Raw genomic sequence first — 26,791 nt, 5'->3', positions numbered from 1 at the left:
TGCTGTGGCAGCAGCTCTCGCTCTGTCTGACAGATGTATCTGTATGCGTGTAATAAGTAAGATACATAACAAATATACTGTACACATGCACCAATTTAATTACACTCAATTATGCAAATTACCTATAGACCGATAAGCATGACCAGTCAAATGCATTTACACCGACTGGTATTCCCATGAATTAACAGGCTGAAAAGCATTTCACAATGAAATGTTCTATTCTTCTTAACCCTAACCCTGCCTAACCCCCAGTTCCAATGCTGGCCCTCTGTAGCTCAGCTGGTGCTTGTAACTCCAGGATAGTGGGCTTGATTCCTTGGACCACCCATATATAAAATGAATGCACACATTACTGTAGTTGCTTTGGAAAAAATAAACGTTTTATCACACCCATTGTATACGCAGTGGTGGAAAAAGTACAACATTTTCATACTTGAGTATTAAGTAAAAGTGAAAGTCACCCAGTAAAATACTAATACTACTTGAGTAAAAGTCTAAAAGTATTTGGTTTTAAATTTACTTAAGTAGCAAAAGTAAATGTAATTGCTAAAATATACTTAAAAATATACTTTTGATCCACCCCTTAGAAAAAATAATATATATATATATACTTAACTTCTTATGGCTGCGGGCAGTATTGAGTAGCTTGGATGAATTACGTGCTCAGAGGTGCCCAGAGTAAACTGCCTGCTACTCAGTCCCAGAAGCTAAGATATGCATATTATTAATGGATAGGAAACACTCTGAAGTTTCTAAAACTGTTTGAATGATGTCTGTGAGTATAACAGAACTCATATGGCAGGCAAAAACCTGAGAAGAAATCCAACCGGGAAGTGGGAAACCTGAGGTTTGTAGTTTTTCAACTTATTCCCTATTGAATACACAGTGGGATATTGGTCATGTTGCACTTCCTAAGGCTTCCACTAGATGTCAACAGTCTTTAGAACCTTGTTTGATGATTCTACTGTGAAGTGGGGGCTCATTAGGGCTGTTTGAGCCAGGGGTCTGGCAGAGTGTCATGAGCTCATGACGTGAGAGCGAGCTCTGTTCCATTGCATTTCTACAGACAAAGGAATTGTCCGGTTGGAACATTATTGAAGATTTATGTTAAAAACATCCTAAAGATTGATTGTATACTTCGTTTGACATGTTTCTACGGACTGTAACGGAACTTTTTTACTTTGTCTGCTCGTGCGTCATGAATTTGGATTTGTGAACTGAACGCGCTAACAAAATGAGGTATTTAGACATAAAGATGAACTTTATTGAACAAATAAAAACATTTATTGTGGAACTGGGATTCCTGGGAGTGCATTCTGATGAAGATCATCAAAGGTAATTTCATATTTATAATGCTATTTCTGACTTCTGTCTGCCATGACTCCAACATGGCGGATATCTATTTGGGTTGTTTTAGTCTCTGAGCGTCGTACTCAGATTATTGCTTGGTTTGCTTATTTAAAAAAAAATCTGACACAGAGGTTGCTTTAAGGAGAAGTGTATCTAAAGTTCCATGTAATAACACTTGTATATTCATCAACATTTATGATGAGTATTTCTGTAAATTGATGTGGCTCTCTGCAAAATCACTGGATGTTTTTGGAACTACTGAACATAACGCGCCAATGTATACTGAGATTTTTTTTATATAAATATGAACTTTATCGAACAAAACATACATGTATTGTGTAACATGAAGTCCTATAAGTGTCATCTGATGAATATCATCAAAGGTTAGAGATTAATTATATCTCTATTTCTGATTTTTGTGACTCCTCTCTTTGGCTGGAAAAATGGCTGTGTTTTTCTGTGACTTGACTCTGACCTAACATAATCGTTTGTGGTGCTTGCGCCGTAAAGCCGATTTGAAATCGGACACTGTGGATTAACAAGAAGTGCATCTTTAAAATGGTGTAAAATACTTGTATGTTTGAGGAATTTTAATTATGAGATTTCTGTAGTTTGAATTTGGTGCCCTGCACTTTCACTGGCTGTTGTCATATCGATTCCGTTAGCGGGATCTCAGCCCAAAGAGGTTTTTAAGTATCAAAAGAAAAGTATAGATCATTTAAAATTCCTTATATTATGCAAACCAAACGGCACAATTTTTTTGTTTTTTTAATTTACTGATAGCCAGGGGCACACTCCAACACTCAGACATAATTTACAAACAAAGCATTTGTGTTTAGCCTGTTTAGTGTTTAGTGAGTCCACCAGATCAGATGCAGTAGGAATGAACAGGAATTGTCTTTTTAAGTGCGTGAACCAGACCGTTTTCCTGTCCTGCTAAGCATTCAAAATGTACCGAGTACTTTTGGGTGTAGAAAGTACATTGTTTCTTTAGGAACGTAGTGGAGTAAAAGCAAAAGTTGTCAAAAATATAAATAGTAAAGTAAAGTACAGACACCCCAAAAAACTACTTAAGTAGTTCTGTAAAGTATTTTTACTTAAGTACTTTACACCACTGGGTCTGATATCAGCATTCAGGGCTCGAACCACCCAGTTTATAATATATTATTTATTACCTATGAGTGACCCGTTGAGGAAGAGTGCCACTCCGAACAGCACGCCCACACACAGGGCCAGGATGAAAGGGCGTCGCCTGCCCCATTTCAGGGTGCAGCGATCGCTGGCTGAGCCAATCAGAGGTGTGAAGATCAGGCCCAGGATGGGGCTCAGGAACCATGTCAGGCTGTAATACTGTTCTGGAAGACCTGGAGATCGACAGGAAGGAAACGAGAAGGGGGTTAGGGTTTATCATCAAATATAAACGCAACATGTAAAGCATTGGTCCCATGTTTCATCAGTGGAAATAAAAGATCCCCAAATTATTCCATACATACAAAAAGCTGATTACACACACTCATTTTCTGTGGGCTATTAAGGCTACCTGCACGTTTCTGTCATCTTGGCCAAAGTAGCCCTTTTACGTAGTGTTACTTGCTGAATGACAAAGCAGATTCGGTGAAGTGTGCCAATTCACTGGCAACTACGCAGGCACAGAATGGAGTCCTGTTGTACATATATGGGGTAGCCTACATGCTAGTAATATGCAAGTAACAACACCATCTTAGAAGGACACTTGTGGGTGATTGTTGGATAAGACGATGGATGAATGACAAACTGATATTTGGAAACATTTTGTCACAATGAATCATACCAGCTGTCTGTTCTGTGTTTAAGATCCATTCAAGTGCAATACGTTAGATGAGGCCTATTCTGCCTTCTATTCTTTTGGCCAAGTGCCTTTTGATTTGGCGCCATCCAGTGGCTGTTTCGTGTAGCAGCAGCTAGCGTGTACTCCGCTGTGCTACTTCTTTGTTGGTGGTAAAACAGGAAAAATAGGAAATGATGCAGTTCATGATGTTGGAAAAGAGTGACATAATACGGAGGTTTATCTTCTGCCATCCTTCTTGTTAAGCCTTCATTAAGCATGGCCTGTAAGTACAAATCATTTCTAAGATGTTCATCTTTTAGTATTCTAAGTATTTTCTGCAGGTCATGTTTTAATTCTGAGTTTTTAAGTAAATCGATTACATGTATTCCCTCGTTAGCCTAGCCTGCCTGTTAAGTGCTGTTTTGGAGCTAGCTTCTCCCTACATGTGATTTCTCTTCACACTTAAGGTAGTTTACATGTTATATAAATACTAATCCTATTTAGAACAATATTCAAGCAGGATATGTTTTCTATGTACAGTGTTGGTCAAGTATTGTATTGTTCACTATGTGACTATGAGACGTCGGTTAGACTCGGTTGTGCATTAATAATGCCTTTTAGTCTGAGATGCTCCAATGACTTCATTTTTACACCGTTTCAACTATAAAACTGGACTCTGGTTAAGTTCTTGATTGGAGTTTGGCTGGCTGTCACATTATGGTTGCATACACCTTAAGGAGGACAGTACAAGGCCACACCCCCTCACCGTGTTAGACGAGGCCACACCCCCCACATTTTCAATGAAGCAAAGTGATCATTTATAATTTAAACTTTGCCAGTGAGAACAAATCTCACATTTCATTCTAAGAACTCTGGAATCAGCTAAAAAATGAAATAAAAAGAGTAGGCTACTCTTATACCTGCTCAGAAAATGTTATAACTTTCCCACTGGGAACACACTGGTGGAATCAATGTTGTTTCCACTATAGTGGATTATGGTCTTATCAAGAGAGTAGACTAGTGGGTTATGGTCTTATCAGTGTGTAGACTAGTGGGTTATGGTCTTATCAGAGTGTAGACTAGTGGGTTATGGTCTTACCAGAATGTAGACTAGTGGGTTATGGTCTTATCAGAATGTAGACTAGCGGGTTATGGTCTTATCAGAATGTACACTATACAGGATCTCACAGTAAGTGAAGCCCTGTTCACATTCTGGTTCAAGTGAACCTGATGGTTGTTGATGACCATGACCCAGGTGGCTTGGGAACCGAGAGCTCCACTGTGCCCCAAACATCACTACTTCCTTTTGCCTGTAGACGGACTTGCTGTGGACATGTCCTTATGACCCCTCAATGACCAATCAATGAGACATGACTTCCTCCTCAAGGTTTTAATTGAGGTTACTCACAGGGCCCCAAAACTGTGTTTCTGTAAATTGTTCACTTGTTTTGGTCTCAACCTGCTGTCGGCGTCGGATACAAACACATAAAATGTTGCGAACAGATTTTAATCTGTCGGTAAGCAGTTTGTTTCTTTGGGAAAGCGGTCGGGGTAAACAGGATGTCCGATTCTAGTAAATAAAGACCAGGATTTCTCTCTCCACCGGGTCAAAGATGTGGAACAATACTGAGAGCAGTGTGACTCGCACTACTTCAGGATATATTTACTGTTGCCCAGCGAGACTTAGGACAGACAGATTTAGACCATGTAGGAAAGAGCAGAGTCACAAAACTAGACTGAGAGAGGGGGGTGAGGGATAGAGAGCGACAGTGAGAGGGACAGAGAGGCAGGGGGACAGAGACAGAGAGCGAGAGACAGAGAGAGGGGGGTGAGGGATAGAGAGCGACAGTGAGAGGGACAGAGAGGCAGGGGGACAGAGACAGAGAGCGAGAGACAGAGAGAGGGGGGTGAGGGATAGAGAGCGACAGTGAGAGGGACAGAGAGACAGGGGGACAGAGGCAGAGAGCAAGAGAAACATAAAGAGAATGACTGTGGGTAATAGTGGGTAATAAGGACGTGAGAAGGGGGCAACTCACAATCTTCTCCATCAAAGACGTTAATCTTGACACATCATTCCCATTTGACACACAATGCCGTCCCATATGTGGAACTGAACGAGCACAGCTGGCTCATTCATATGGCTCTGGTCCAGGCCTTACAGTGTGTTTAGTCAGTCTTGGTGCCAGCTCATATAGCTTCACAATGGAATCATTAGACACAAATGCTCTCAGTGCATCTTGTGGAATTCCTTGGGTAAGCAAGGTGTCAGGTCAGTTTACCCTTCCCAACCCCAATGACCATTAGGCCACAGTCAATAACAATGACATTTACATTGACTTGGCTGAGACACTTAGAGGTGATTTATCGATGGCTAATGTCTGGAAGTGGATGGGACATGTAGAAGGACAAAGGTTTTTATGACTTCTACGAGGATGTTCTGTTCTGAGGAATGGAGAGCTTAACAGTCTAGAGTCTGGCCCGTCTCATGTGTCACAACACCTTATATAGTAGGCCCTGGGCTGCAAAAGCTGCTCAGATCAAAACAAGTGTCAAGCGCACACACACACACACACACAAATTTACGCTCCCAGGATTGAGCTTTCGACCTGTCCATTCCTCCTTTGCTGCTGCCATTTAGATAGAAAACAATTTCATCTGATTCGTCACCCTTCCCATCCAACCATTTTTATTAGAGGGCTTTTCTTGAGAAAATGAAACTGACCATAAATCATGTTTGGGTCTGAGTGGTTGGTGTGAAAAGTGAAAGCAAGTCAGGGACTGTAGGAGAAAGGGAGGAGGGCTTGGGGGGGGATGAAGTGAAGTAGCCACAGGCTGGATGATCGAGGACTGGCAGGAAACGGGTGCTTTTTGGGGCTGCGCTGCTGCCAGCTAGACTTGGTCAGGTGCATAACAGCCTGCCGAGCCTTGACACTTGGAGGGAGAGAGACAGACAGAGGAGGAAACATAGCAGGACCTCAACAGACCAGGGTTACAGTACAAATCATTGTCCCAAATGGCATACTATTCCCTATATAGTGCACTACTTTTGATCAGAGCCGATAGGGCTATATAGGGAATAGGTTGCTGCTTGGGAAACACCCATTAACAACTGCTAACAAAGCCCTCTTCAAGAAAAACACCTTGACAACAATCAATGTATAGCTGAGATGGCTGGCAGTTTAAAATCCTTGGCAACAGGGACAGAGAGGGGTCCATCTACCCTCTTCGAAAAAAAAGTGCAATCTAGAACCTAAAAGGGTTATTCAGCTGTCCCCATAAGATAATCCTTTGGAGAACCCTTTTTGGGTCCAGGTAGAACCCTTTTGGGTTCCATGTAGAACCTTTTCACAGAGGGTTCTACATGGAACCCAGGAACCCAAAATGGTTCCACCTGGAACCCAATAGGGCTCTCCTTTGGGGGACAGCCGAAGAACCCTTTTGGAACCCTTTTTGCTAAGAGTGTCGGCTAGCAGAGGGATGTCCTGTATGAATTATTTACAGGATCATTTCACATGCTGTTCTCAACCCTCACTGTGTTTCCAACAATAGGAAGAGCTAATATGCAAGCAGTGGGTCTCAGCCAATGAATAATTATGTGATGCACAACCAACCAAAACACAGAGTGAAGATATAGAAGCTGAGAGAAAGCGAGACTGAGATTGAGAGAAAGAAGCTGAGTGAGAGTGAAGATATAGAAGCTGAGAGAGAGCGAGACTGAGCTTGAGAGAGAGAGAAGCTGAGTGAGAGTGAAGATATAAACAGAGTGTACAAAACATTAAGAACACATGTTCTTTCCATGACTTAGACTGACCAGGTGAATCCAGGTGAAAGCTGTGGTCCCTTATTGATGTCACTTGTTAAATCCACTTCAAATCAGTGTAGATGAAGAGGAGGAGACAGGTTAAAGAAGGATTTTTAAGCCTTTTAATACAATTGCGACATGGATTGTGTATGTTTGCCATTCAGAGGGTGAATGAGAAAGACAAAATATTTAAATGCATTTGAACGGGGTATGGTAGTAGGTGCCAAGCACACTGGTTTGTGTCAAGAACTCCAAATGCTGCTGGGCTTTTCACGTTCAACGGTTTCCTGTGTGTAGCAAGAATGATCCACCAACCCAAAGGACATCCAGCCAACTTGACACAACTATGAGAAGTGTAAGAATATTTCCAAGATAAAGAGAGAGACAGAACTAACAGCCAATAGAGGACTAAAGATCAATGGAAATAGTGTTTTTTTCTGTAGTAGGGGATTAATGCAGGGACATGGGAGGAATTTGTCTGTATATTGAGTCTGAAATAGGATACTTATCTGGCCATTGGCCCAGTTTTATTGCAAGGAATTCTAATTGGTCAACCACAGGCTAGGGCTGGGTTATAAAACTAGATCCTGCCCCTTTGTTCACTGGAGAGAGTCTCAGGAGAGCATCACTGAGGACAGGGGAGAATGACCATCTACTTCCAAGCATGATTTGTCCTATTTGAATAAACCCTGATTTGATTTGGGATCTGTGTTATTAAAGAATAACATAAACTGCTAACAAAAGCATTGGAGTCAACATGGGCCAGCATCCCTGTGGAATGCTTTCAACACCTTGTAGAGTCCATGCCCTGACAAATTTAGGCTGTTGTGAGGGCAAATGGGGGGGTAGCAACTCAATATTAGGAAGGTGTTCTTAATGTTCAGACACATAGAGAAAGAGATAAAGAGAGAGAGAGAGAAAGAGAGAGAGAGAAAGAGAAAGAGAGTGAAAGAGAGAAAGAGATTGAGGGACTAAAAGAGAGAGATGCCAGTTTAAATGCATTGACACATTTGTAGCCGAGCCCCTGAGAGGTGAGAGCGGTGGAAGGAAGGGGGGAGACTGGCCTACATCGTGTTGGGATGTGAGTCATAGCGTTTGCTGCTTCCCAGCAGTGTGAGGGGGAGTGTCCGTGAGGAGACTATTTTATAAAACGGCCATCCATTCCAGAAGAGATGCGTTCCTACTCACACAAACACACAACATTTGATGGATGGAGGCAACAGAGCACTCGTTTCCCAGTTAAACAGTGGTGCGGTACACTCTTAGAAAAAAAGGGTAGAACCCTTTTGGGTTCCATGTGGAACCCTCTGTGTACAGGGTTTTACATGGAACCAAAAGGGTTGTACCTGGAATCGAAAAGGGTTTCTCCTATGGGGACAGCCAAAGAGCCCTTTCAGGTTCTAGATAGCACCTTTTTTTCTAAGAATGTAGGGAGCAGTGATTAGAGCAGCCGGGTCTACAGTACTGCCGGTTCCACTGTACTGCCGGTTCCACTGTACTGCCGGGTCCACTGTACTGCCGGGTCCACTGTACTGCCGGGTCCACTGACAAAGTACTATAGCTTGTAAACAACTTCAGAAAACCAGAGGAGAGAAACTTCAATTCATTCTGTAGCCTAGAGATAACTATCAACAATAGACAATAACACTGAAATACAATTAAGAAACTAAATAAACTGCATTAACAAAATGTCATTTTGTTACGCACTTAAGAAGTGAAACATGATGACAGGTGGAGGCTCCTGCCAATAGAGCCACCGGTGGCACAGCGGCCTGCCTGCCTGCCTTCCTGCAGTTGACATCGAAAAGGGTGATTTAATTACCGAGGGCGGTTTAAAGTGCACCCAGTGATGAAGAGCTTCGCCGAGCGAGCAGAGAGCAGGGTGTATCTGACTCTCAAATAAGAGACCTAGAGACAGACAGACAGACGGACAGACAGACAGAAATCCCCCTCACGGCAGGCTACGTAGCAGCGTTTGTTTGTTTTCCGTGCTGAGCTGAGGGTGTGTGTGCATGTCTGTGTGTGTGAGTGAGTGTGAGAGGGAGTTTGTGTTTGTGCATTCATTAAGCAGCGAAAGGAGATGCTCAGGACCCAGGTTGGGGAGTCCGTACTGCCCTGTAATACAGAATAGAAGACAGCCAGGACAGGGGAGTCCGTACTGCCCTGTAATACAGAGTAGAAGACAGCCAGGACAGGGGAGTCCGTACTGCCCTGTAATACAGAATAGAAGACAGCCAGAACAGGGGAGTCCGTACTGCCCTGTAATACAGAGTAGAAGACAGCCAGGACAGGGGAGTCCGTACTGCCCTGTAATACAGAATAGAAGACAGCCAGAACAGGGGAGTCCGTACTGCCCTGTAATACAGAGTAGAAGACAGCCAGGACAGGGGAGTCCGTACTGCCCTGTAATACAGAATAGAAGACAGCCAGAACAGGGGAGTCCGTACTGCCCTGTAATACAGAATAGAAGACAGCCAGGACAGGGGAGTCCGTACTGCCCTGTAATACAGAATAGAAGACAGCCAGGACAGGGGAGTCCGTACTGCCCTGTAATACAGAATAGAAGACAGCCAGGACAGGGGAGTCCGTACTGCCCTGTAATACAGAATAGAAGACAGCCAGGACAGGGGAGTCCGTACTGCCCTGTAATACAGAATAGAAGACAGCCAGGACAGGGGAGTCCGTACTGCCCTGTAATACAGAATAGAAGACAGCCAGGACAGGGGAGTCCGTACTGCCCTGTAATACAGAATAGAAGACAGCCAGGACAGGGGAGTCCATACTGCCCTGTAATACAGAGTAGAAGACAGCCAGGAGAAGAGCTAGCTCAGCAGTCCCGCAGTATGAATCACACACACACGCACAGCTGTCTGTTCCCCCTTCTTAGCTCGTAGAACAGTAGTGTCATCAAGGTGCCTTCAAGGTCATTTGCACAGTGCGGTAAGATGATGTATTGTGTGTTAGCAGTGTACGGGTGAATGAGAAGAGAGGGGCTGTCCTCAGCTCTGATTGATTGATTCCTAATGTAACAAGGAGATTTTGTTTTATGCTGCATCCACTCTGCTCGCCTTTAAAACTGCAAGACACACACACACACACACACACACACACACACACACACACACACAGCTGTTAGTCAGCAGTGTTACATAATACTGCAGTAGTCAGTAGTCAGCCACAGTCCTGGGACACTGCAGTAGAGGCGGAGGAAGAGAGGATTCTTCCTCCAATCAACCCCAGCAGAGACACTGTGAATTTAACACAGATGGGGACAAAATAAGACTAAATTGCGTTGTGTTGTATGTTTGCAGATTATTAAAGGGATTATTAAAGGGATACTTTGGGATTTTTGGCAATGAGACCCTTTATATACCTCCGCTAACGTGAGTTAGCATTGGCTTGTGAAATTACCTCCAACTTCCTTCATACTGGACACAGAGACATAAAAATGGTATCCACAACTTCATCTGACTCTGGGGAAGTAGGTAAAGGGCCTCCTTGACAACATCCCTTTAACACAGCCCCACAAAGTCAAATCAGACAGAAGATCGCTAAAAATTAGACATTTCTTACATTATACTGTCGTCTCCATGGACTCTAAATTCCCCTTTTTACAACTGGGAGTAAACCACAGCATCACAGATTCTAGGCTAAAATGAACTGCTGGAGTAGCATCTGCAACGTTCTGTGACAACACAACAACAACACAACAACAACAACAACATTACCACCCAGTCACTACACCTCATTAAACATTCTCTATTGGAAGCTAGTCAGACAAATTAGGTTCCCAACGGGGCTCCTGGAACGAAATAGGTCACAGTGTGGGTGTTTCCTGCTTTTGTGGGCACAGATGGCTCAAGGTTCGGAGAGTGATGACGATGGCTATATTGAAATAATACAAACCCTAAATGAATAGGTCTCGCTCTAGCCAACGGCTCTGGGTTCACCAGGCACTGATTGTTTTGGGGAAGCTGATGAAAAGCCTCACAGGCCACGAAACAATGGAAGACAACCAGAGAGAATAAAGGTTGATTGTAAAGAGCGTGGTAATGTTTATGATATTAAAAAGAACAGAGGCCAACATGGACCATAAAGCTCCTAGGCTTAATGGTTCCCATCAGGGTTGGGGTCAATTCCATATTCAGGAAGTACACTGAAATTCCAATTATATTCAATACTTCTCAATGAGGGAAAATGTGGAATTGGGTTTACTTTCGGAATAGAAATGGAATTGACCCCAACCCCGGTTCCCATCCTTTTATTACCAATGGTTTTGTTTCTAGTTGGCCTGTTATAGTCAATCTATGTTCAAGCCATCAGATCCAGGGTCACTGTGATGTCTAGGAACAAGACGTTAGCCTAACACTTTGCATTATGCATTTTATTGTCAAATTAGCTAAAGCTCACACTGACCATTATTAAAAATCCATTATGAAAGAGAGAGTGTGTGTGTGTGTGTGAGAGAGAGAGAGAGAGAGAGAGAGAGAGAGAGACACTCGGCTCTATCTGTGAGATGTGGCATACCCATGAGGCACGGCACAGTGATGTCTGGGGGCTGGCAGCAGGCTGGCAGCAGGCTGTGAGATGCGTGTGTGTGTGTGTGTGTGTGTCTCAAAGCCTCTCTCTATCAGTAAGCTCCAGAGTCACGGAAGGTTCCTGCCCCCTGCCTGCCCACACACACTGCTTCCCGTGTGACATCACACACACACACTGCTTCCTGTTTGACATGTAATAAGGTAAAGGGCCCCATAGGACGACATGGGATGAGCCCCATAGGACGACATGGGATGAGCCCCATAGGACGACATGGGACGAGGCCAGTACTGGACAAATGAACGAGCACATGACATGACGCACACAGCTCATATCAGAGTGCTATATGTCATCTAGCTATCATCTCACGTTAATGAAAGGAAAACGCCCCAGCTTAATGTGAATTAAAGCAGTTAGATCTGATCTGAAAGTGATGAGATGAGTCTACCGCAAGTCCTCCATCTCGTTGCCTGAGTTCAACTGTGAGCAGTCAGAGAAATGGCAAAATCTCTCCTTGCTGTCTAACTGGGAGGGAAAGAGGGACAGAGAGCCAGCAGTAGTGGGTGCCCTGGGGGGGGCGTGTGTGTGTGTGTGTGTGTGTGTCATAGCAGTATAGATTTCAGAGGTCTACTAGCAGTTCATTAAACCCACAGTGGGATTTCACAGTGTGTAAGTCACTGGCTGTTCTTTGATCTGTGGCCACGCCATAACCTTGCTGATATTGGACATTGGACATATGCTATGCAATGTTCAGCTAGTTTAGAGGTAGGTAACTTGATGTTTTAACTGAACTGGAAGAACAGGTGACCAGACCAAGTGATCCATTAGCTCAGTTGGTCAGGTCTGGTGCCTCCAATCCTGCAGCACCTGCAGCACTCCAGGAACAGGGTTGCCTACCCCCGAGATAGATTACCTAAACATGTCATCTAGCATTATTTATTGGAGTCAACTGTGTAGTGCAAAACGTGGACCCAGGGGGACCACAGGACTGGGTTTGGGCAAGGACAAAACGTGGACCCAGGGGGGGGCCACAGGACTGGGTTTGGGCAAAGACAAAACCCAAAACGTGGACCCAGGGGGGGCCACAGGACTGGGTTTGGGCAAAGACAAAACCCAAAACGTGGACCCAGGGGGGGCCACAGGACCGGGTTGGGGCAAGGACAAAACCCAACACGTGGACCCAGGGGGGGCCACAGGACCGGGTTGAGGCAAGGACAAAACCCAACACGTGGACCCAGGGGGGGCCACAGGACCGGGTTGGGGCAAGGACAAAACGTGGACCCAGGGGGGCCAAAGGACCGGGTTGGGGTAACCCTGATCTGGGCTATGTGACCCTACTTATACAATGTCCAACTGACAATATCCAACTAATTATTTTTCCCAGAATTCAATGTCCATCTAACAATGTTGAATGTCCAGCTATGCTACCCCACTGTCCAACTAACTTTTCCCCAGAATTCAATATGCAAGGTATGCAGGAATGTTGGATGGGGATTGAGGACTAGTATTTTAACAGAGAACCACAACAACACAGCCTTAAAATTCCACAAATTCCAGCCTCATTAGAAATGCCACCTGTCCAGTGTTTTTCCAGTTGGATCATCCCTCCCATCACCAGCTGAGAGTTGGGTTTGTCGGTGACCTCACCCCCCAAAAATGATTCCACAGAGAAAAACAGGTGGGGGGGTTTAAAAAATGTGCCGGCTCACACATTCCCGCCTAGCAAACTTCTCAATCTCCATCTCTTTGTGGCGATTCTTCTTATTCAGCATAGGGAAGTAAACACGGATGGACAAAATGGAAGCCTCCTTGCTGCCTTGCAAATAGTTGGCATTTCTGGACAACATACCATAGGGCAGGGATGCCAGGGATTAGCCAGTGGCGTGGCGTTATAATCCAATCATACGATATGCCTACCGTTAGTTCATCGGGCAGCCGGAAAACCTGTGAAGTTCACAATTCATTTGCATTGGGGACGGAAAATAACCAAGATGACCGGCTGTCGGACAGATGTGTTGTTTTACTGTGTTGGGGCGTAATCAAATATTTAGCCTCAATTGAAGCATGGCTGGTTAGATTTTTTGCATACTCTGTAGCATGATGATAGTACTCATAAATCACACGTCCTACTGCAGCTGTTACGAAATAGTAAAAACCTATAAATAGGCACGTTTGACTGTCTATGTAGCATATATCAGTGGACAGTCAAACGTGCCTATGTAACTAATGTGAAATGGCTGGCTAGTTAGCGGTGCGCGCTAGTGGAGTTTTAAAATCGATAACGTCACTCGCCCCGAGACCTTGAAGTAGTTGTTTCCCTTAGGGATTTTTCTTAACGTTAAGGATCTTAACTTTTGTTTTAACGTTTCAACATTCACACCCTCCATCTAAACCTATACCCAGCCTTCCAACATCCAAACATACCCTGGATCCATCTAAACCCATACCCAGCCTTCCAACATCCAAACATAACCTGGATCCATCTAAACCTATACCCAGCCTTCCAACATCCAAACATACCCTGGATCCATCTAAACCTATTCCCAGCCTTCCAACATCCAAACATAACCTGGATCCATCTAAACCTATACCCAGCCTTCCAACATCCAAACATAACCTGGATCCATCTAAACCTATACCCAGCCTTCCAACATCCAAACATAACCTGGATCCATCTAAACCTATACCCAGCCTTCCAACATCCAAACATAACCTGGATCCATCTAAACCTATACCCAGCCTTCCAACATCCAAACATACCCTGGATCCATCTAAACCTATACCCAGCCTTCCAACATCCAAACATAACCTGGATCCATCTGAACCTATACCCAGCTTTCCAACATCCAAACATAACCTGGATCCATCTAAACCTATACCCAGCCTTCCAACATCCAAACATAACCTGGATCCATCTAAACCTATACCCAGCCTTCCAACATCCAAACATACCCTGGATCCATCTAAACCTATACCCAGCCTTCCAACATCCAAACATACCCTGGATCCATCTAAACCTATACCCAGCCTTCCAATATCCAAACATAACCTGGATCCATCTAAACCTATACCCAGCCTTCCAACATCCAAACATACCCTGGATCCATCTAAACCTATACCCAGCCTTCCAACATCCAAACATACCCTGGATCCATCTAAACCCATACCCAGCCTTCCAACATCCAAACATAACCTGGATCCATCTAAACCTATACCCAGCCTTCCAACATCCAAACATACCCTGGATCCATCTAAACCTATTCCCAGCCTTCCAACATCCAAACATAACCTGGATCCATCTAAACCTATACCCAGCCTTCCAACATCCAAACATAACCTGGATCCATCTAAACCTATACCCAGCCTTCCAACATCCAAACATAACCTGGATCCATCTAAACCTATACCCAGCCTTCCAACATCCAAACATAACCTGGATCCATCTAAACCTATACCCAGCCTTCCAACATCCAAACATACCCTGGATCCATCTAAACCTATACCCAGCCTTCCAACATCCAAACATAACCTGGATCCATCTGAACCTATACCCAGCTTTCCAACATCCAAACATAACCTGGATCCATCTAAACCTATACCCAGCCTTCCAACATCCAAACATAACCTGGATCCATCTAAACCTATACCCAGCCTTCCAACATCCAAACATACCCTGGATCCATCTAAACCTATACCCAGCCTTCCAACATCCAAACATACCCTGGATCCATCTAAACCTATACCCAGCCTTCCAATATCCAAACATAACCTGGATCCATCTAAACCTATACCCAGCCTTCCAACATCCAAACATACCCTGGATCCATCTAAACCTATACCCAGCCTTCCAACATCCAAACATAACCTGGATCCATCTAAACCTATACCCAGCCTTCCAACATCCAAACATACCCTGGATCCATCTAAACCTATACCCAGCCTTCCAACATCCAAACATACCCTGGATCCATCTAAACCTATACCCAGCCTTCCAACATCCAAACATAACCTGGATCCATCTAAACCTATACCCAGCCTTCCAACATCCAAACATACCCTGGATCCATCTAAACCTATACCCAGCCTTCCAACATCCAAACATACCCTGGATCCATCTAAACCCATACCCAGCCTTCCAACATCCAAACATAACCTGGATCCATCTAAACCTATACCCAGCCTTCCAACATCCAAACATACCCTGGATCCATCTAAACCTATTCCCAGCCTTCCAACATCCAAACATAACCTGGATCCATCTAAACCTATACCCAGCCTTCCAACATCCAAACATAACCTGGATCCATCTAAACCTATACCCAGCCTTCCAACATCCAAACATAACCTGGATCCATCTAAACCTATACCCAGCCTTCCAACATCCAAACATAACCTGGATCCATCTAAACCTATACCCAGCCTTCCAACATCCAAACATACCCTGGATCCATCTAAACCTATACCCAGCCTTCCAACATCCAAACATAACCTGGATCCATCTAAACCTATACCCAGCCTTCCAACATCCAAACATAACCTGGATCCATCTAAACCTATACCCAGCCTTCCAACATCCAAACATAACCTGGATCCATCTAAACCTATACCCAGCCTTCCAACATCCAAACATACCCTGGATCCATCTAAACCTATACCCAGCCTTCCAACATCCAAACATAAGGCTGGGATGAATCCAGGTTCCAACATCCAAACACCGTTTTAGCAAGCCTGGCTTTATATAGATTAGAGCAAATCCACAACCTTATTCATGAGTTTTACAACAGTAGGAATAGATTAACCTTATGCATGAGTTTATACAACAGCAAAACTAGATTAACTTCAGCTATTAGTTTATAGCAGTAGGAATAGATTAACCTTAGTCATAAGTTTATATAACAGTAGGTCTAGAGTAACCTTAGTCATAAGGGCAGATGTCATGTAAACTGGTATTATTCTTAATGTTAGACACACACACAGAGAGCGAGAGCGAGAAAAAATGCAATATTAGGAAGATGTTCATAATGTCTGGTATACTCAGTGTATATCGTCTAGTTCCCATACATTGTCTGGTGTAATGCCATTCACTCTAGGCCTATTCAGGTAAACAGTATTACTTATAACCTATAATCCCATGCACTGTATAGTTCTCGTATATCATGTGGTTCAGATGAGCTAGGCTTATTCATCTAAACAAATGTCACATTTTTGGTCGTTACCCTTCTGTGAAGAAAATAATAAACAATGAGTGTGGTTGAAAAATGAGCAAAAAGCACTGATACGGGGATATTATTCTCCTGAGATTGTGTTCCCACGTTTATGAGCCATGAGTGGGTTCCTGTTGGGGAAAGCCACAACTCTGTAGAGGAGCCAGCCAAACATTCACAGGAGACTCAGACCATAGAGTTCTCAGTGGTACTCCGAACGGAACAGTGGAACATGCACACACACTTTTGCATATACTATACTTAACAGCCTGGGCAAATATATATATATATATATTTTTAAAAAAAATTGTTACATAAACCTTGCGTGCTACCTCTTAGCGTTGCTTATGTCACATCTGTACATCACTCCATCCACTCCCTCTTACCAACCCTCTGCCCCTCGCTCTCCCCCTTCCTACCCCTTTATCACGTTCCCACTCTCTCCCCCTTCATCACGTTCCCACTCTCTCCCCCTTCATCACGTTCCCACTCTCTCCCCCTTCATCACGTTCCCACTCTCTCCACCTTCATCATGTTCCCCCTCTCTCCCCCTTCCTAATGTTCCCGCTCTCTCCCCCTTCATCATGTTCCCGCTCTCTCCCCCTTCATCATGTTCCCCCTCTCTCCCCCTTCCTAATGTTCCCCCTCTCTCCCCCTTCCTAATGTTCCCGCTCTCTCCCCCTTCCTACCCCTTCATCATGTTCCCGCTCTCTCCCCCTTCATCATGTTCCCGCTCTCTCCCCCTTCCTACCCCTTCATCATGTTCCCGCTCTCTCCCCCTTCCTACCCCTTCGTTATGTTCCTGCTCTCTCCCCCTTCCCACCCCTTCATCATGTTCCCGCTCCCTCCCCCTTCCCACCCCTTCATCATGTTCCCGCTCTCTCCCCCTTCCTAATGTTCCCGCTCTCTCCCCCTTCCTACCCCTTCACCATGTTCCCGCTCTCTCCCCCTTCATCATGTTCCCGCTCTCTCCCCCTTCCTACCCCTTCATCATGTTCCCGCTCTCTCCCCCTTCCTACCCCTTCGTTATGTTCCTGCTCTCTCCCCCTTCCCACCCCTTCATCATGTTCCCGCTCCCTCCCCCTTCCCACCCCTTCATCATGTTCCCGCTCTCTCCCCCTTCCTACACTTTCATCATGTTCCCGCTCTCTCCCCCTTCATCACGTTCCCGCTCTCCCCCTTCCCACCCCTTCATCATGTTCCCGCTCTCTCCCCCTCCATCACGTTCCCGCTCTCTCCCCCTTCCCACCCCTTCATCACGTTCCCGCTCTCTCCCCCTTCCCACCCCTTCATCATGTTCCCGCTCTCTCCCCTTCCTACACTTTCATCACGTTCCCGCTCTCTCCCCCTTCCCACCCCTTCATCACGTTCCCGCTCTCTCCCCCTTCCCACCCCTTCATCATGTTCCCGCTCTCTCCCCCTTCCCACCCCTTCATCATGTTCCCGCTCTCTCCCCCTTCATCATGTTCCCGCTCTCTCCCCCTTCATCATGTTCCCGCTCTCTCCCCCTTCATCATGTTCCCGCTCTCTCCCCCTTCATCATGTTCCCGCTCTCTCCCCCTTCCCACCCCTTCATCATGTTCCCGCTCTCTCCCCCTTCGTTATGTTCCTGCTCTCTCCCCCTTCCTACCCCTTCGTTATGTTCCTGCTCTCTCCCCCTTCCTACCCCTTCATCACGATCCCGCTCTGCCCCCCACCCATACCTAGCCTGCACACCTGACTCAGCATAAATGACACTTCTGAAGACCCATGACACAGTTATTACGACACTCTTAAAATAAAGATGCAATCTTTTTTCTAAGAGTGTACTAAGGCGAGACCTCAAATGGTGACATAATCAGAACGCTGAACAGCAATGACAACCACCAGCAGACCAAGGAATTGAGGCGTCTCAAGCCGAATCAGTTCAGTTGAATCTGACCCTGACTGTCACCATCCTACAATGATGTTTGTTTACATATAATTGTATTTGAACAGCTCTAGTGGAAAATACCATTACCCTTCTCTACTGTAGGCTGTGTCAACAAACATCCCCTACGTGAGCTGCCTGTTGAGGGCTCAACATTTTTTTTAAATGTTTTATTTCACCTTTATTTAACCAGGTAGGCAAGTTGAGAACAAGTTCTCATTTACAATTGCGACCTGGCCAAGATAAAGCAAAGCAGTTCGACACATACACAGAGTTACACATGGAGTAAAACAAACATACAGTCAATAATACAGTAGAAAAATAAGTCTATATACGATGTGAGCAAATGAGGTGAGATAAGGGAGGTAAAGGCAAAAAAAGGCCATGGTGGCAAAGTAAATACAATATAGAAAGTAAAACACTGGAATGGTAGATTTGCAGTGGAAGAATGTGCAAAGTAGAAATAAAAATAATGGGGTGCAAAGGAGCAAAATAAATAAATAAATAAAATAAATACAGTAGGGAAAGAGGTAGTTGTTTGGGCTAAATTATAGGTGGGCTATGTACAGGTGCAGTAATCTGTAAACTGCTCTGACAGCTGGTGCTTAAAGCTAGTGAGGGAGATAAGTGTTTCCAGTTTCAGAGATTTTTGTAGTTCGTTCCAGTCATTGGCAGCAGAGAACTGGAAGGAGAAGCGGCCAAAGGAAGAATTGGTTTTGGGGGTGACCAGAGAGATATACCTGCTGGAGCGCGTGCTACAGGTGGGTGCTGCTATGGTGACCAGCGAGCTGAGATAAGGGGGGACTTTACCTAGCAGGGTCTTGGAGATGACCTGGAGCCAGTGGGTTTGGCGATGAGTATGAAGCGAGGGCCAGGCAACGAGAGCGTACAGGTTGCAGTGGTGGGTAGTATATGGGGCTTTGGTGACAAAACGGATGGCACTGTGATAGACTGCATCCAATTTATTGAGTAGGCTATTGGAGGCTATTTTGTAAGTGACATCACTAAGTCGAGGATCGGTAGGATAGTCCGTTTTTACGAGGGTATGTTTGGCAGCATGAATGAAGGATGTTCTGTTGCAAAATAGGAAGCCAATTCTAGATTTAACTTTAGATTGGAGATGTTTGATGTGAGTCTGGAAGGAGAGTTTACAGTCTAACCAGACACCTAGGTATTTGTAGTTGTCCACATTTCTAAGTCAGAACCGTCCAGAGTAGTAATGTTGGACGGGCGGGCAGGTGCAGGCAGCGATCGGTTGAAGAGCATGCATTTAGTTTTACTTGTATTTAAGAGCAGTTGGAGGCCACGGAAGGAGAGTTGTATGGCATTGAAGCTCGTCTGAAGGGTTGTTAACACAGTGTCCAAAGAAGGGCCAGAAGTATACAGAATGGTGTCGTCTGCGTAGAGGTGGATCAGAGACTCACCAGCAGCAAGAGCGACATCATTGATGTATACAGAGAAGAGAGTCGGTCCAAGAATTGAACCCTGTGGCACCCCCATAGAGACTACCAGAGGTTCGGACAACAGGCCCTCAGATTTGACATACTGAACTCTATCAGATAAGTAGTTGGTGAACCAGGCGAGGCAATCATTTGAGAAACCAAGGCTATCGAGTCTGCCGATGAGGACGCGGTGATTGACAGAGTTGAAATCCTTGGCCAGGTCAATGAATACGTCTGCACAGTATTGTTTCTTATCGATGGCGGTTAAGATATCGTTTAGGACCTTGAGCGTGGCTGAGGTGCACCCATGACCAGCTCTGAAACCAGATTGCATAGCGGAGACGGTATGGTGGGATTGGAAATGGTCAGTAATCTGTTTGTTGACTTGGCTTTCGAAGACCTTAGAAAGGCAGGGTAGGATAGATATAAGTCTGTAACAGTTTGGTTCATGACGGGCTCATCAGGCTAGGTTCAAATAAACGCTCAATAACAACAAAAGAAAAGTGCAGTTACACAGTGGGTCGCCATCCTAACCTGCACATCAAGAACAATACTGCTGCGCTCTGTCTTTCCCAAGATGTTCGGAGGAAACTGATGGTCAGAATGCAGGGTACTGGGTTTCTAGTTTAGGCCTATTCCCTGGGGCACCTATTTAGTCTAACTCGTCGCCTATGGCTTCATATTGCTATAGGAGAAAAGTCACTTCTTTAACGGTCAAAAGTAGTGCATTATATTGGGCACTATACAGTATAGGGAATAGTGTGTATGATAATGTACAATGGTATATATAGAATTTTACCTACCAAATGTAGGAAATTGGGTTGTCACTCTGCCAAAAACAAATAACACATCAATCAGTGATAGCTTGTGACGACAGAGGCCTACTTTACGTCAAAGGAGAGAACGAAGAGACGTTTCAACAGACTGTAATGACGGACGGCATTGTCTCACCTTATGATGAACACCGTCAGACAATACTGAAGTCAAACGCTAAGTCACTTCCACATGGGGTGTTTCCCTGGACTGGACCAAGCTCCAGTACCATGCCATTGGTAGATAACCCAGAGCACGCAATGTCACCCACACTATCATTGAAACTCAGTCTGAGTGAGGAGGTAGGTCTATAGGCCCTGGTCAAATGTAGTATACTATAAAGTAAATGGCATGAGAATGGGTGCAGGGAACACATGGAGTTGTAAACTCAGTCAAAGCTCTGAGCAGAGAATGTCTCTCTCTCCCTCACTCCACACCTCTCCCTTTACTACCCCCCCCCACCCCCGCTGTGAGGTGGCTTGACGTGAGAGCGGTGAGGTAGGTAGGGTGTCTTTGGCGCCAGGCTGGATTGTGGTGTTTCAGAGAGCTGTAATCCCCAAGCAGACACACATTTAGAGGCATATGGACAGCCAGAGACAGCTAGCTAGCTAGACCCTTATAAACACTGGAATCAAAACTGCCGTGAGACAGAGGTGGCTGGATGGACTCAAAGGATGATTTAATGGCATTAATAACAGAACAGTTATCCTGATGGAAACACAGCCCCTCTTCACTACATCTGAAAAAGTATTTGTTAGGTGATTTTTATCCACATCTGTAGTCGACTGAGCTATCATTAGTCAAGAAGAACACTGGTGTATCAGCGCATCCCCCAGCATCCCCCACGTGGTTATTCCTCTGCTAAGTCACATCCAGTGTCTCTATACATTGCTGCCGCCACAACCCCAGGCCAGTCAAACAGTATGATTTACTGTTTACCGTCGAGATAGCATCTAATCAGATGGACTGTAAAAGGACTGGAGCCTTGTCTTTCCTAGGCAGGCCTGTTATTAGGGCTGTGGCAGGAACACTGAAGAGCAGGAAGGACCTTGAATTCTTATCCAATGTGTTTACGATGGACGTTTGGATATATTGTGTGGAAATGCTGTGTTGATATAGATGTGGGGATATGTTGTGTTGATATGTTGTGTTGATATAGATGTGGGGATACGCTGTGTGGAGATACGCTGTGTTGATATAGATGTGGGGATATGATGATATAGATGTGGGGATATGTTGTGTTGATATAGATGTGGGGATACGTTGTGTTGATACGCTGTGTGGAGATACGCTGTGTTGATATAGATGTGGGGATATGATGATATAGATGTGGGGATATGTTGTGTTTATATAGATGTGTGGATATGTTGTGTTGATATAGATGTGGGAATATGATGTGGGGATATGTTGTGTTGATATAGATGTGGGAATATGTTGTGTTGATATAGATGTGGGAATATGCTGTGTTGATATAGATGTGGGAATATGCTGTGTTGATATAGATGTGGGGATATGATGTGTTGATATAGATGTGGGGATATGCTGTGTTGATATAGATGTGTTGATATAGATGTGTGGATATAGATGTGGGGATATGCTGTGTTGATATAGATGTGGGGATATGCTGTGTTGATATAGATGTGGGGATATGCTGTGTTGATATAGATGTGGGGATATGCTGTGTTGATATAGATGTGGGGATATGCTGTGTTGATATAGATGTGGGAATATGTTGTGTTGATATAGATGTGGGAATATGCTGTGTTGATATAGATGTGGGAATATGTTGTGTTGATATAGATGTGGGGATATGTTGTGTTGATATAGATGTGGGGATATGCTGTGTTGATATAGATGTGGGGATATGATGTGGGGATATGCTGTGTTGATATAGATGTGGGAATATGTTGTGTTGATATAGATGTGGGAATATGTTGTGTTGATATAGATGTGGGGATATGATGTGGGAATATGCTGTGTTGATATAGATGTGGGAATATGTTGTGTTGATATAGATGTGGGAATATGCTGTGTTGATATAGATGTGGGGATATTATTATTTTTATTTATTTATTTTTTATTTAACTAGGCAAGTCAGTTAAGAACAAATTCTTATTTTCAATGACGGCCTAGGAACAGTGGGTTAACTGCCTGTTCAGGGGCAGAATGACAGATTTGTACCTTGTCAGCTCAGGGGTTTGAACTTGCAACCTTCCGGTTATTAGTCCAACGCTCTAACCACTAGGCTACCCTGTTGATATAGATGTGGGGATATGTTGTGTTAATATAGATGTGTGGATATGTTGTGTTGATATAGATGTGGGCATATGTTGTGTTGATATAGATGTGGTGATATGTTGTGTTGATATAGATGTGGTGATATGTTGTGTTGATATAGATGTGGGCATATGTTGTGTTGATATAGATGTGGTGATATGTTGTGTTGATATAGATGTGGTGATATGTTGTGTTGATATAGATGTGTGGATATGTTGTGTTGATATAGATGTGGGGATATGCTGTGTTGATATAGATGTGGTGATATGTTGTGTTGATATAGATGTGGTGATATGTTGTGTTGATATAGATGTGTGGATATGTTGTGTTGATATAGATGTGGGGATATGCTGTGTTGATATAGATGTGGGGATATGCTGTGTTGATATAGATGTGGGGATATGATGTGGGGATATGTTGTGTTGATATAGATGTGGGGATATGCTGTGTTGATATAGATGTGGGGATATGCTGTGTTGATATAGATGTGGGGATATGATGTGGGGATATGTTGTGTTGATATAGATGTGGGGATATGCTGTGTTGATATAGATGTGGGGATATGCTGTGTTGATATAGATGTGGGGATATGCTGTGTTGATATAGATGTGGGGATATGCTGTGTTGATATAGATGTGGGGATATGCTGTGTTGATATAGATGTGGGGATATGCTGTGTTGATATAGATGTGGGGATATGCTGTGTTGATATAGATGTGGGGATATGCTGTGTTGATATAGATGTGGGGATATGCTGTGTTGATATAGATGTGGGGATATGCTGTGTTGATATAGATGTGGGGATATGCTGTGTTGATATAGATGTGGGGATATGCTGTGTTGATATAGATGTGGGGATATGTTGTGTTGATATAGATGTGGGGATATGCTGCGTTGATATAGATGTGGGGATATGCTGTGTTGATATAGATGTGGGGATATGATGTGGGGATATGCTGTGTTGATATAGATGTGGGGATATGCTGTGTTGATATAGATGTGGGGATATGTTGTGTTGATATAGATGTGGGGATATGTTGTGTTGATATAGATGTGGGGATATGCTGTGTTGATATAGATGTGGGGATATGCTGTGTTGATATAGATGTGGGGATACTATGTGGGGATATGCTGTGTTGATATAGATGTGGGGATATGCTGTGTTGATATAGATGTGGGGATATGTTGTGTTGATATAGATGTGGGGATATGATGTGGGGATATGTTGTGTTGATATAGATGTGTGGATATGCTGTGTTGATATAGATATGGGGATATGATGTGGGGATATGTTGTGTTGATATAGATGTGGGGATACGTTGTGTTGATACGCTGTGTGGAGATACGCTGTGTTGATATAGATGTGGGGATATGATGATATAGATGTGGGGATATGTTGTGTTTATATAGATGTGTGGATATGTTGTGTTGATATAGATGTGGGAATATGATGTGGGGATATGTTGTGTTGATATAGATGTGGGAATATGTTGTGTTGATATAGATGTGGGAATATGCTGTGTTGATATAGATGTGGGAATATGCTGTGTTGATATAGATGTGGGGATATGATGTGTTGATATAGATGTGGGGATATGCTGTGTTGATATAGATGTGTTGATATAGATGTGTGGATATAGATGTGGGGATATGCTGTGTTGATATAGATGTGGGGATATGCTGTGTTGATATAGATGTGTGGATATGCTGTGTTGATATAGATGTGGGGATATGTTGTGTTGATATAGATGTGGGGATATGCTGTGTTGATATAGATGTGGGGATATGCTGTGTTGATATAGATGTGGGAATATGTTGTGTTGATATAGATGTGGGAATATGCTGTGTTGATATAGATGTGGGAATATGTTGTGTTGATATAGATGTGGGGATATGTTGTGTTGATATAGATGTGGGGATATGCTGTGTTGATATAGATGTGGGGATATGATGTGGGGATATGCTGTGTTGATATAGATGTGGGAATATGTTGTGTTGATATAGATGTGGGAATATGTTGTGTTGATATAGATGTGGGGATATGATGTGGGAATATGCTGTGTTGATATAGATGTGGGAATATGTTGTGTTGATATAGATGTGGGAATATGCTGTGTTGATATAGATGTGGGGATATGCTGTGTTGATATAGATGTGTGGATATGTTGTGTTGATATAGATGTGGGAATATGCTGTGTTGATATAGATGTGGGAATATGTTGTGTTGATATAGATGTGGGAATATGCTGTGTTGATATAGATGTGGGGATATTATTTTTTTTATTTATTTATTTTTTAAATGTAACCTTTATTTAACTAGGCAAGTCAGTTAAGAACAAATTCTTATTTTCAATGACGGCCTAGGAACAGTGGGTTAACTGCCTGTTCAGGGGCAGAATGACAGATTTGTACCTTGTCAGCTCAGGGGTTTGAACTTGCAACCTTCTGGTTATTAGTCCAACGCTCTAACCACTAGGCTACCCTGTTGATATAGATGTGGGGATATGTTGTGTTAATATAGATGTGTGGATATGTTGTGTTGATATAGATGTGGGCATATGTTGTGTTGATATAGATGTGGTGATATGTTGTGTTGATATAGATGTGGTGATATGTTGTGTTGATATAGATGTGTGGATATGTTGTGTTGATATAGATGTGGGGATATGCTGTGTTGATATAGATGTGGTGATATGTTGTGTTGATATAGATGTGGTGATATGTTGTGTTGATATAGATGTGTGGATATGTTGTGTTGATATAGATGTGGGGATATGCTGTGTTGATATAGATGTGGGGATATGCTGTGTTGATATAGATGTGGGGATATGATGTGGGGATATGTTGTGTTGATATAGATGTGGGGATATGCTGTGTTGATATAGATGTGGGGATATGCTGTGTTGATATAGATGTGGGGATATGCTGTGTTGATATAGATGTGGGGATATGATGTGGGGATATGTTGTGTTGATATAGATGTGGGGATATGTTGTGTTGATATAGATGTGGGGATATGCTGTGTTGATATAGATGTGGGGATATGCTGTGTTGATATAGATGTGGGGATATGCTGTGTTGATATAGATGTGGGGATATGCTGTGTTGATATAGATGTGGGGATATGCTGTGTTGATATAGATGTGGGGATATGCTGTGTTGATATAGATGTGGGGATATGCTGTGTTGATATAGATGTGGGGATATGCTGTGTTGATATAGATGTGGGGATATGCTGTGTTGATATAGATGTGGGGATATGTTGTGTTGATATAGATGTGGGGATATGTTGTGTTGATATAGATGTGGGGATATGCTGTGTTGATATAGATGTGGGGATATGCTGTGTTGATATAGATGTGGGGATATGATGTGGGGATATGTTGTGTTGATATAGATGTGGGGATATGCTGTGTTGATATAGATGTGGGGATATGCTGTGTTGATATAGATGTGGGGATATGCTGTGTTGATATAGATGTGGGGATATGATGTGGGGATATGTTGTGTTGATATAGATGTGGGGATATGTTGTGTTGATATAGATGTGGGGATATGCTGTGTTGATATAGATGTGGGGATATGCTGTGTTGATATAGATGTGGGGATATGCTGTGTTGATATAGATGTGGGGATATGCTGTGTTGATAT

The 26,791-nt window shown here is 43.7% G+C and overlaps 1 protein-coding gene across 1 annotated transcript in view; it reads right to left on the bottom strand.

Moving 5' to 3' along the window:
• Positions 1–26,791, bottom strand: part of LOC110496879 (solute carrier family 45 member 4) — a 68,860-nt gene that overhangs the window by 15,605 nt on the left and 26,464 nt on the right. Inside the window, exon 4 of the mRNA XM_036953470.1 lies at positions 2,526–2,714. Within this exon, the coding sequence (XP_036809365.1) occupies positions 2,526–2,714 (189 nt within the window). The remainder of the gene's footprint in view (positions 1–2,525; positions 2,715–26,791) is intronic.

Source organism: Oncorhynchus mykiss, chromosome 18, assembly GCF_013265735.2.
Source record: "Oncorhynchus mykiss isolate Arlee chromosome 18, USDA_OmykA_1.1, whole genome shotgun sequence".
Lineage (NCBI taxonomy): Eukaryota > Metazoa > Chordata > Actinopteri > Salmoniformes > Salmonidae > Oncorhynchus > Oncorhynchus mykiss.
Note: the sequence above shows the minus strand (reverse complement) of the source record. Positions and strands in the feature narration are given on the sequence as shown.